The 11382-nt window shown below is 38.5% G+C and overlaps 1 protein-coding gene across 1 annotated transcript; it reads right to left on the bottom strand.

Annotated features, from left to right (window-relative positions):
• Positions 1 to 35: 35 nt before the first annotated feature.
• On the bottom strand, positions 36 to 11359 carry GTPBP6 (GTP binding protein 6 (putative)). Its single transcript, XM_039570185.1, has 10 exons — positions 10967 to 11359; positions 8057 to 8194; positions 7561 to 7631; positions 5891 to 6021; positions 5145 to 5215; positions 4564 to 4722; positions 3022 to 3230; positions 1515 to 1663; positions 1056 to 1208; positions 36 to 751 (listed from the first exon to the last, which is right to left on the bottom strand). Exons 1-10 carry the CDS (start codon positions 11304 to 11306, stop codon positions 610 to 612), a joined length of 1563 nt encoding a protein of 520 aa, XP_039426119.1. The 5' UTR covers positions 11307 to 11359; the 3' UTR covers positions 36 to 609.
• Between the last annotated feature and the right edge of the window lie 23 nt (positions 11360 to 11382).

The following is an 11382-nucleotide window of genomic DNA, read 5'->3' as shown; positions in this document are numbered from 1 at the left end:
CTGTGGATAAATTAAGTGTAGGCAAGAAAACTGTATGGGTAAAAGATGTTCACAGCTAACTTTATTCAATGCCTTAATTATGATTTTTTTTTTTCTTCACTGCAATAAGACATGGCAGTTATTTTACTTACATTCATGCATTCTGCTTGAGCACATATTTACCTTCATTATTTATATACAACCAACTATCTTTTGTTTACTAACTTTCATTTTCCAAAGACCATCTGAAACACTTTAACTATAATAAATACTATTTTCTTCTGAAAAAGGCGGTAAAAATCTTTATTTATATGATACAAGAAACTTGGTACTTTTTTGAAGGTTAAGTCAGATGCCATTCCATGTGTTTGAGGTCCGCAGCTTATAGCCAACAACAGGTTTAACATAAAAAACTGAATGCTGTCCTGGTACTTGCTGACAAAGTTAAGCTCAAAACTTTTACTGTTTCCATATGGAAATTTTCTGAAACAGCGTCCATTTCTAAAATGTGCCAAAAACATCAAGTGGCAAAGAAAAACAAACTGTTCAGCAGTGAGACCAACAGGTCCTTCACTTCATTTCACATCATCTTGAGGAGATCAGTTTCTTCTCCTGGAACAGGATGCAGTTTCATGACATGAAAATCTGACTGTTGGGAAAGAGGTTTTTGTACCTGCCAAAAGCAGAACTGCTGATTATCACCTTCACCCTGGCTGTGCCATCTTCAGGCATGACTTCCACCTCCTGAACTGTTGCTTCTTTATAGAGCCAACTGTAAATGTAAAAGCATATTAAGGTATCTTAAAGGTATGACACGCTGCACAAAATGTGAGCCTTGGTCTAGGTCAAAAGGTTCCTATCCAGATAACATTTTAAAAGATGAAGTGCTTTGCTTCACTTCTCCAGTGTATCTAGTAGGGCTATTTTTTGTCAACAGGTCACAAAACATTGATAATTATCTCTGTTATTCTTAATGCAGATTCAAATCAGTATGATATGAATTGAAAAGTTTAAGACATGCATGATTAAGTGTTTAATATTTCTCCAAGTCCTTAATACAATTCAGAATTATTTACCTTAGCTGAGGTCCCTCTAAGTTGATGTTAACTGTTAGAATCATCTTCCCTGTTGCTGTCAGTATTTTTTTCTCTATTTCTTGTTTCAGTTCTTCTAAACCATGCCCATGCAGAGCAGAAATAGCTAAAGCATTTTCTTCAGTGGGTTTATACCTGAAAGAAAATTAATTGCTAGCACATTTATTAATGAAGATTAGATTGTGATAATATTCCAAGCATGGACAATTTAACTGAGTTATTTTATAATGACACCTTCTACAGAGTCCACTTCTTGTATGACTCAAGTGATTTCTTTGGTAATTAAAAGACAATTCATTTTCAGACCACAGTTACATATGTAGAATATTGAGAAATGCTATTAAATATATTCTGAAGTGTGGGATCTCTTTTCTAGACTAAGAATTAAAAAGCTTCCAGAACATAAGAAATGTTTAAGTACACTTAGCATCTCTTGCTTACCTTTCTATCAAATCCACTTTGTTATGAACTTCTACCATTGAGTCCAGTAAGTGGCTAGGAAGATTAAGATTCCTCAGAACTGACAGAACAGTTGCTTTCTGGAGGATGGTTTCTGGATGAGTAATATCCCTCACATGAACGATCAGATCCTAGCAAAGATCAATATACAACACCTGTTACCAGGCTGTAGAGATTGTATACCATTTTTGCATTGCTAATTCATGTAAAATACTTTCCTCTCTATTGGATAATACACTGGCAGATTAGCACTGTAAAATTAATTACTAAAACAGTACTACTGTTTCTTAGGTCATGATGGAAGAAAATCTGTAGCAGCTTAGTCTTTCACCGCTAGTGAGCACAAACTGCCTCCAACAAACCTGAAGCAAATGTTGTCAATCAAGCTAGCTACAGAATCAGATTTCAAATAATTGATCCATTTTTTTTCAAAGCCAAGGCTTTGTAACAATAAGGCTTCAAAAACACTGGAGATTAAAAAGAGTGGTCTCTAAAAAAAACTTTCAGAAGAGTCATAGCTGCTAAACTTTCAAAAACAAAAGGAAAACCCCCCATGTAACTTGTAATTCTGTTTTTACATTCAAAATATAGAAGATTATCCTTATGCTTAGCTCCCAGGATACTATTACTGGTGCTTCACTTAAAAAGCTTAATACAAAAGTTACCAGTTTCAAGTGTATACACGTTTGCCATGATAAAAACCAAGCAACCAAACTCAACATTTGCATTCAAATTGTTTCATCATCTTTGCTCAAGACATTGCTTTAAACTTTTGAAAAATAATTAGAAGTAAATTTCTTGCCTTTCATTTAACACTTCAAAGTTAGTGACAAACAGGATGGTTTCAGCCAGCTTTTGAAAACCCTGCTATTACATGGTGAAGTCTGATCTTTAGCAGCATTCTGGCATCTAGCTACCACTGAATTTCATTACCTTTTATGATAAAGGATTTTTGTTTAAATATCTGTGTGTATCTATGCAGCTTTACACTTCGTTATAACACAGGAAAATAACTTTAATGAGAAAATAATTGGAAAAGTACCTTTATATTTATTACATGCTGCCTGCATCACATCACAATCACCCACTTGTAGTTCTACAGGAAACCCTAAGTAAAAATCAGATCATTTCAGAGGCTCCATTTCATTTTTAACTCCCAGGAAAGCTAGCTTTGACTGACTTGGATGCACTGTTCAGATATTTAATCAGAAAAATCCGGTTTATCTGGTTTAAGTATCATGGAGGAGGACACATATACTCCCAATAAGCCCTTCTGAAATCTCTTAATATCTGTATGTTCTGCATAATTAAAGTATAAGAAAATTGGTTTATTTTAAGATACTTACATCATTATCTTAGGAGATTACTATAGTCAGCCAGATACTTTGCTAAGAACAACATGTCAATTAACTTCTCCTGTTTTGAAGGGGTGAGGATTATCTAAAAGGAAATTAATTTTATTTCTCAATTTTTATAGTCTACTACTTACTGAGTAAGCCACTTCTTCTAGTGTAGCTGAAAAGGACTCAACCAGATTATGTGGAAGATCAGTCAGAAACCCAATGGTGTCAACATAAATAACTGCCATATGTGAGGGCAGATAGCCAGCATGGGCTGTAATATCCAGAGTGGCAAACAGCTGATCCCTGGGTTGAAGTCCTGCTTCCCCAGTCAAGGCTTTGATCAAAGTAGTTTTCCCTAATTAAATAAAAAAAGGACAAGATTTTAATGGCTTGTTCCAAGTAAAATTTAATTTGCAAGGCTCAGGTGAAATGTATGATGTAACATATATCTTCACATCTATTTTAGTCGTTTAATTGTAGCTTGTGATCAGTTTTTTATATGATGGTAAGAAATCCAAAGACAGTCTTACATTTTATAACCTGGAATTCAGTTTAAGATCATGTATGTCATCACCTACTGGTATCTACAGCTGTGCTATGAAATCACAAGATGATCAAAGACTGATTTGACCTGCAAAGTGACCTACCCACATCTCTCAGCTGTAAGACTCTCTCAAGAGCACTGCCATGACAGCATTTAGGAAGCATGCACTTACACACTCCCCAGTGCTTCTGCTGTCAAATAAAATAATTTACTTGCTAAATAAAAAAATAAACAGAAGCACTAATAATATATACCTTATTAGGCTGAGGCCTTTATTGGGCATTTCCTCATGAACATACTACTAGAGACATTTATTTGACTCAATGAATATTTCACATATTTTATCACTGAAGTGCTCAGTATATAGCCTAATTTAAGTATTTCAATTATGTCTATACAAAATCTTTATATTTGAATCTTCAGTTTTAAAAGTATGGAAGTATGACATTTAAGAAAAACATACAGTATAATCCAAACCTTTGAGTATACAAGTTACAAAATTAGTACAAGGTAGGTTTTTCAAAGGAGTTGAACAAGAAAATGAAATTGTCTTAAGATAATGCAACCTGAAAAAAGTGTCTAGTCCAAACTCTATTTATGCCTTGTGTAAGAATTCACTTGTGTAAGCTAAAAAACCAAATCAAACCAAACCAAAAAAAGCAGAAAAACCCCCTTTAGCTTTATTTAGATTCTCCTAGGAACACATCTCAGAATGCTACACATAATCCATGAAAAGCTGCAGTGCTCCTTAAGCAGGTTTCTCAGATCAATAGCCAACTTTCAATTGTCTTCCTGTGCCTCAAGCCTCCATGGTGATCTAAATACCCATGTGCTTTTCTGTACCCATTCTGATCAAGCCGTAGAGATTCATATAAAGGGGCATTAACAGTGCACTCTTCAGCACTGTATATAAAATCTTTTTGGCACAATAGGTGCTAGGCATTTCTCCGGACTGAAAAAACCCAAGCAGCTTAATTTGCTTTCCTAACTATATCCTAACTGACAAATATTCATTACACAATTAAAGAAACTAATTAAAATACGAAGCCTATTCACACACAAGTGAGATTCTGGCTAGAGTTTCTAATTAAAAATTAGACAATATAAGCTCTTTTGTGTTATGATTTCAGGAGGTTTTGCTTACCACAGTTGGTATAGCCCATTACTGAGACCATCGGGAACTCACACTTTCTGCGCTGAGTTCTAAGTAAAGCCCTTTTTCTCCTTAGTTTCTCCAGGGCATTCCTAATTTTAAGTTCTTTTTCTTTCAATACACGATTCTGTGTTTCTAGAAATGTTTCACCTGAAAAAATACAAATGGAGAACTGGCAGAATAGTTTACAAGGGAAACTGTAAAGATGTATTTGGAAATCAAGTGAGTTAGCACTAAGGCTTGTGAAGTTAAAAATAAGCACCTAAAGCTACATATTCTTGCCTAAGAAAGTGAATAAGTAATTATAAAACATACACTAACCACTCTAAAAAATCCATGTACACTTACAAACAATCCCTGTGGCAGCAGTCAGTCCTTGACCACTTACTGAGCCACTACAGACTCAAACCTTATTATTTAACTTACTTTCCAATAAATTTTTGTACATTTGTTTAATTAGATGCTTAAAACACTGTTTTCCTCCTGACCTCCTCCAAATAAGATGCAACTGAATTTGTTTAAAGGCTATGGAGAAAAAAATCCTCTAATTCATGAGAATATTTAGACCTTACCTGAGCCCATGATGTATCTTGAACCACCTCTCTGCTGATCTCGCTGAGACACCTCACTTTTCAGATTTGACCTGGCAGCAGAAGCAATTTTCTTTAATCCAGTTATACTAAAATGCTTAAAAATGGTGAAGGAGTAGTGGTATTCTGACAGTACAAATAAAACCACTAAATGACTGAGTTGTAAATAAAACCTGCTCATGGCAAGAAGCCTGGAGAAAAAAAATCCAGATTTTCCTGGCTCAACTGTAGCTTGAAAAAGCATACAACTCTCTCAGTAAATTATAATTGCTATTCTGAAATTTCAGAGAGCCAAAGATACCTCTAATACATCCACTGCCATGTACACATTTCAATGCCACATATGGAAAATTTAAATATAAATTAATCTTCATATATGGGATACACATATTTCATATATGGGATACACATATCCAATTCCTACAGATCATATATGGGATACACATATCCAATTCCTACAGATCCTTGCAATCCATCTTCTGTCTTAGAAAGGACCGGGACCTTTACATGAGAAATACATTTTGTAAGATTATTGAACACATTCTGGTTTTTGCCTGTCAGCACTGCAGAAGCTTAAAATAATGACATTATAGTAAATAATTCTATGCTCTAATCAATCACTGAACACCTATGTATTTTTTCTTTATAGTAAATATTGCTGGTTTTTGTTACTGTAAATAAATAGTCACTAAAATGTATAGATATGTGATTTGCACAGCTTGAGGTACCTGAGAAGTGGAATTTCAGCCAATGCTACCTGCAGTTTTGCTTCCTTTGTCCGGGCATTACAACGAAAAATGTGAAGTACCACGGTGTATCTGTCAAAGACTTGCACGCCCCAGGCACCTTCCAGTTCTTTCTTTAGCCATGTAAGACAAAACAACCGAGATGTCTTCTGTCCCCCACAGTATCACTAGATCAACTCCTACACAGCAAGTACAGTTAGTCAGCTGGTGGACACTTGAACTCGGGGGATCTCAGGATTCTATTGCAATGGACGGACAATCATTATGAGCATGCAAAGTCGAAATTTGGTTGACCACAAAGAGAGGAGTTAAAGAGAGCTTAGAAAGTAGAACTTATGTCTTGGCCCATCAAATTCAGCGAGAATCCTCCCATTGCCCTTTATGGATTCTTGCAACAGGTCTTAACAGTGTATCTCAGAATCAAGAATGTCAGTGGTTAAATCCTTGTAAAAAATAATTATGAAATACTGGACTGGGAAAGGATAGGGATAACACAGGAGAAGAAGAAAGATTACTAAAACTTGCAAACAATAGAGGAATGCAGGAAAATTATTTAATAGCAAGCTTTTAATGAAATACTTAATAAACCCCCAACCAACCCAAACCCCTCAGTCTTGCTCTAATTCAGCAAGACACTTAAAGTATGCATGCAGTAGTTTCCCTATGCCATCTCTAAAATTCAGAATAATTGTTGTATACATGTTCTCAAACACTTTCTTTAATCCTTTAATTGCTCTTAAGATCTATATTTGTGAAAAGAAAAAAAAATTTAGCAAATCTAGTACTAAAAGAATTCATACTATAAAATAAAGAATTTTTCTAAAAACTAGGAAATTGAAATGAAGCCTTTTAAGCTTCCCTTTCATCAACAAATGGAAGCACTTGAGACAACCATCTATTAGAGATATGTGTCATCTCTTCATTTTATAATTAGGGAAAGCATTCAAAACTACCAGCAAAGCATTAATGTTTGCTTGCAGAGTTTGCATACACTTTACACCCCGCATGATGCATGAAATAAAAAGTTTTTATTTCAGCTTGTCTAAGAGTATCTGTGGTTCATGTACCAGTTGTTTTACTGCCAGTGTTAAAATACTGGAGTGTGCTGCACCCCTCAATGTTTCTTTTTAAGGGCTAGGAATGAAAGTTTAACTATTTGAAACATTCAACTATAAGCTTGCTCTGAATTTACACCTCATATTCAAAATACAATTCAGCATCCACAGCATAGGAAAAAAACTATGCTATCCATTACAAGTATAGAAACTTGAGCACATAGCTAATCCAAAATGTTGACATTCTTCTTAACAAAAGCTGTGTTAACACCACCATTTTGTAAAAAACCCCACTGAGTAACTTTTTCAACACTTTAAATAGGGCCAGTGGCAAATGTGGGAGCAGAGTCTGTAATAAATTATACTAAGCTGCTGGAAAATTTCATGCACAAGAGCTGGAAACATATACATATATATATATATATAAACTGGACAAATGCAGTAGATGTTATGATTCTTTCCAACAAAACTCAGTCCTGGTGCTTCATATTTGCAACATTTGCAAATTGAGAATCTTAACTGACCACTTCTCATAACATCAATAGCTTCCAAACAATACTGATGCAAAGAATATGATTTGATATTATATTTAATTACCTTTGTTAGTGAAGATATTCTTTCCACATTCAAGAAGACAGCTGTCACATGGGGCAATTTTTTAATCTTTTCTAAAAGATGGATAATGATTGCAAAATACAGTGTTAAATGTCAACCTCTTTTTAAAATGCCCAGACTATAAACCATTTTTCACTGAGCAGAATGCTCATAGAACATCAAATGGCACCATATTCTTTGTTCATAGAGCAGTTGTAATTGCTAATTTAGTACTGTACCAAGAACAGCATCAGTGTCACTTATGTCAATCACATAAACTTATGGACTGAGTTGCCTCAGACATTTTCAGTGAGCAGGGGTTATGTCTATTCTGTGTTGCTTTTGCAACCTTAAAAATTCTTTCAAGTTTGTCTGCAAACCTGTATGATGGATAAACAAAATTCTCCCTCTCTTCAGCTCTCACACCTATCCTCGAACAGTTTGGCTGCAAAAGTCTTCCATTTAGAGTGATGCAGTGCTGAAAGATCTCAGTCCTTACCTGTCAAAACCTGAAAGTTTCCTTTGCCAAAAACAAACTTCTTGTTGGGATTTCTTGTAGGAATAATTATTTTATCTAAAACTGTCCAGTTCTGAAGGGTATCTACAAGAGCAACGGCTTCGGCAATCTGTAATTCAGCTTCAGGAACATAACAATAACAGAAAAAAGAAATAAAGGTTACAAGGTACCATCATAACTCCGCTCAGATCTCCAATAACTACATACATGCATGAACATGGAAAGACTAAGCTACACTGAAACTCTGCTAGGGTATTTCCTTTAACTTCTAGCACAACGAGCGAAGTGTCTTACCTCTAATCAGAGTAACTGAACAGTTTGATGCAATTTTATCACACAAAGCATCTTTCTGCTGGTATATATTATTTCTGTGGTTGTTGGTTTAGAAGAATTTTTAATCGTACTGTCAAGAAAGAAATCTCCAAGCTTTTTTTCCTCACTAAGTGAAATGAATAACTAGCTGGAAAATCTGTTATTTCAGATGAGCCCAAAGCCACACAATTAACACCTCGGTGTTTTGCAGCAATAATTTAGGAATTATGGGATATCCTGCTGTTAACTTCCCAGCCACTTATTCATAACAGACCTAAACTGGTTTGTGACTTGCTAAAACCAGCAGATTTGAATCCTGTATTCCGGTTCATCAATTACTTTTGAGTTTTTAACATGGACATTGCAAAGCAATGATTTTTGAGGACTTTGTGAAATCATGAAGACTACACGAGGATATCAGATCAGCAGATCTAGGCTTGATATACCAAACTTTTCCTCTTCAGAACAAATGTGTCAAGTTTCTCTAGACAGCAAAACATAACATACATGAAATAGGTTACATTGGTCCAAAAGGTAATATATTTTTAAAGATAATTATGATCCACTTTCTCCTCATATTGTTTATGTTTCTTGTAAAATACAGAGATTTCCTGTAGTGTCTGTGGTGTTTCAACAATCATTCCAAAACATTTGTTCAGACATCAGGCTCTTCATCTGGAGGGCCTAAATAAATGGAAAAAGACCATTGCTATTCTTCTGTATGTTTAGACAGAAAGATGCCTTCATATTTTACCTACTTTTCAGTTGTAAAATTGTCACTTAGGTAAATTCTGAAAAGGTTAAAAACTTCATTCTGCAATGCAACAATTTGTTATAATTAGCAGCTTAATAAAACTAAACAAGATTTAGGTTCATCACGTAATAAATTGGAATAAAAGAGTAAGTATCATATATAACCTGTCTCTTGCCATCCAGAAGGACATGAACAGGCTCAAGAAATGGGCCCACAGAAAACTAGTGAGGATCAACATGAATCAGTGCAAGGTCCTGCATCTGGGTCAGGGCAACCCCCCAGTATATTCATACAGGCTGGGGGATGGACAGATTGAGAGCAGCCCTGCTGAGAAGGACTCAGGGGTGTTGGTGGATGAGAAGCTGGACATGACGGAGCATTGCGTGCTTGCAGCCCAGAGAGCCAAATGTGTCCTGGGCTGCATCAAAAGCAGTGTGGTCAACAGGGCGAGGGAGGAAATTCTGCCCCTCTGCTCTGCTCTGGCGTGACCCCATCTGGAGTGCTGCATCCAGCCACAAAGATGATCAGACAGGTGCAACCTCTCCTGTGGGAAAAAGCTGGGAGAGTTGGGGTTGTCCAGCTTGGAGAAGGCTCCTGGGAAGACCTTTTTGTAGCCTTTCACTACTTAGAATGGGCTTATAAGAAAGATGGAGACAGACTTTTTAGCAGGACCTGTTGCAGTGGTTTTAAACTAAGAGATTTGATTTAGATTTGATATATGGAAGAAGGTTTTTACAATGAGGGTGGTGACACACTGGAACAGGTTGCCTGGAGAGGTGGTGGTCCTGTAAACATTCAAGGCCAGGTTGGATGGGGGTCTGAACAACCTGGTCCAGCAGAAGATGTACTGGCTCATTCCTGGGTGGTGGCGGTGGGGGGGGGGGAGGGGTCAGACTAGATTTTTAACCCTTTAAAGGTTCCCTCCAAGCCAAACCATTCTGGTTCTATACATAAAAAGCTAATTTACAAGATGCTTTAATCCTTACTATTACAGCTTCATAATTAGACAAGTGTTTGAAGAAAGCATCAAATTCATCATGTATCTTAATTGTGTGTGATTAATGCATATATATTAGCTAGTTGCAAGGATTTCTGAGAGAAATCTAATAGTAGTCCTAAAAAATGTCCTTACAGAGGAATTAATTATTGGTGACTGCATCACTAAGTAACTGCATTAAAGTACCTAAGTCCCTGAGAGGATTTATACAAGACTTCACCTTCACTGCGCTCTCTTCTCTGGACAAAAGGGTATTTCTGCTCTTCAGCCAACTTCTGGGCAAGCCTAAGGCCAAGGGACTCCAGCCCACCTGGGCAGGCAGTGCGGTTGATGGCTGAAGGCAATTAACATCGTGCTAATAAGGGGGACACCCGGCTGTTTCCCTGACCAGCCTGCACTGAGGCGTTCTGCCGTCCAACACACAGTTTGAGTGATTTGCAAGTCAAAGCACAGGCCTGCCAACACTCACTAACAGCTCCTTGTCTTAGAAGTTGTCAAAGAAGGAAAGAGTGACCGAGACCTTCCATCCAAGCCTGTACTTTGCAAGCCGCATTTCGCGGTTTCACCGCTGTTAACAGCGGGTCCACTTCACACTAGCGGCCCTAGCCACAGAACCAATTCGGTTGGAAAAGACCTCTGAGATCATCGAGCCCAACCTGTGACCGAACACCACCATGTCAATAGCCCATGGCACTGACTGCTACCATCAGTCTTTTCTTAAACACCTCCAGGGCCAGTGACTCCACCACCTCCCGGGGCAGTCCATTCCAAACCGCCTGGATGCACTCCTAGCGCTCTGGGAGTCCGCCCGCTCCCCGCAGCCCCGCACCCGTGGTGAGCGGCGACTTCTGCGGGCCCCACTTGACCGCGGGGTGCACGATGGCAACGCGCTGCGCGCCGGGCCGCGGGGCCAGCGGAGACGGGCCCAGCAGCTCCTCCAGTGCAGCCTCATCCTCCTCTTCTTCTTCTTCTTCTCCATCCCCGCCGCCTCCCGCCGCCCCGTTCCACAGCGCTCCGCCGCCCGTGCCCGGCGGGCGCACGGGGGCCCGGAGCGGAGCGGCGGCGCTGAGCGGGCGGGCGGGCAGCGAGCAGCACCGGGGCGCGCCCAGAGCCGCCACCGCCCGCCGGCAGCACAACAGCAGGGAATACGAGAGGCGACCGGGCCCCATCGGCAGCGCCGGGCCCGGAGCGGCAGGGAGGGACCGTCACCGGCCGCGTCTTTCCGGCCGCTGCGGAAGCGCCGCC

The sequence above is a fragment of the Corvus cornix genome, chromosome 1, assembly GCF_000738735.6.
Source record: "Corvus cornix cornix isolate S_Up_H32 chromosome 1, ASM73873v5, whole genome shotgun sequence".
Classification (NCBI taxonomy): Eukaryota; Metazoa; Chordata; class Aves; order Passeriformes; family Corvidae; genus Corvus; species Corvus cornix.
Note: the sequence above shows the minus strand (reverse complement) of the source record. Positions and strands in the feature narration are given on the sequence as shown.

Coding starts and splice junctions, on each gene's coding strand:
- GTPBP6 (XM_039570185.1), bottom strand. CDS start 11,306: ATGGGGCCCGGTCGCCTCTCGTATTCCCTGCTGTTGTGCTGCCGGCGG. Junction 3,231..4,563: donor AATGGGCTATACCAACTGTG/GTAAGCAAAACC, acceptor TTATTTAATTAG/GGAAAACTACTTTGATCAAA. Junction 1,664..3,021: donor TAGAAGAAGTGGCTTACTCA/GTAAGTAGTAGA, acceptor GATCTTTGCTAG/GATCTGATCGTTCATGTGAG.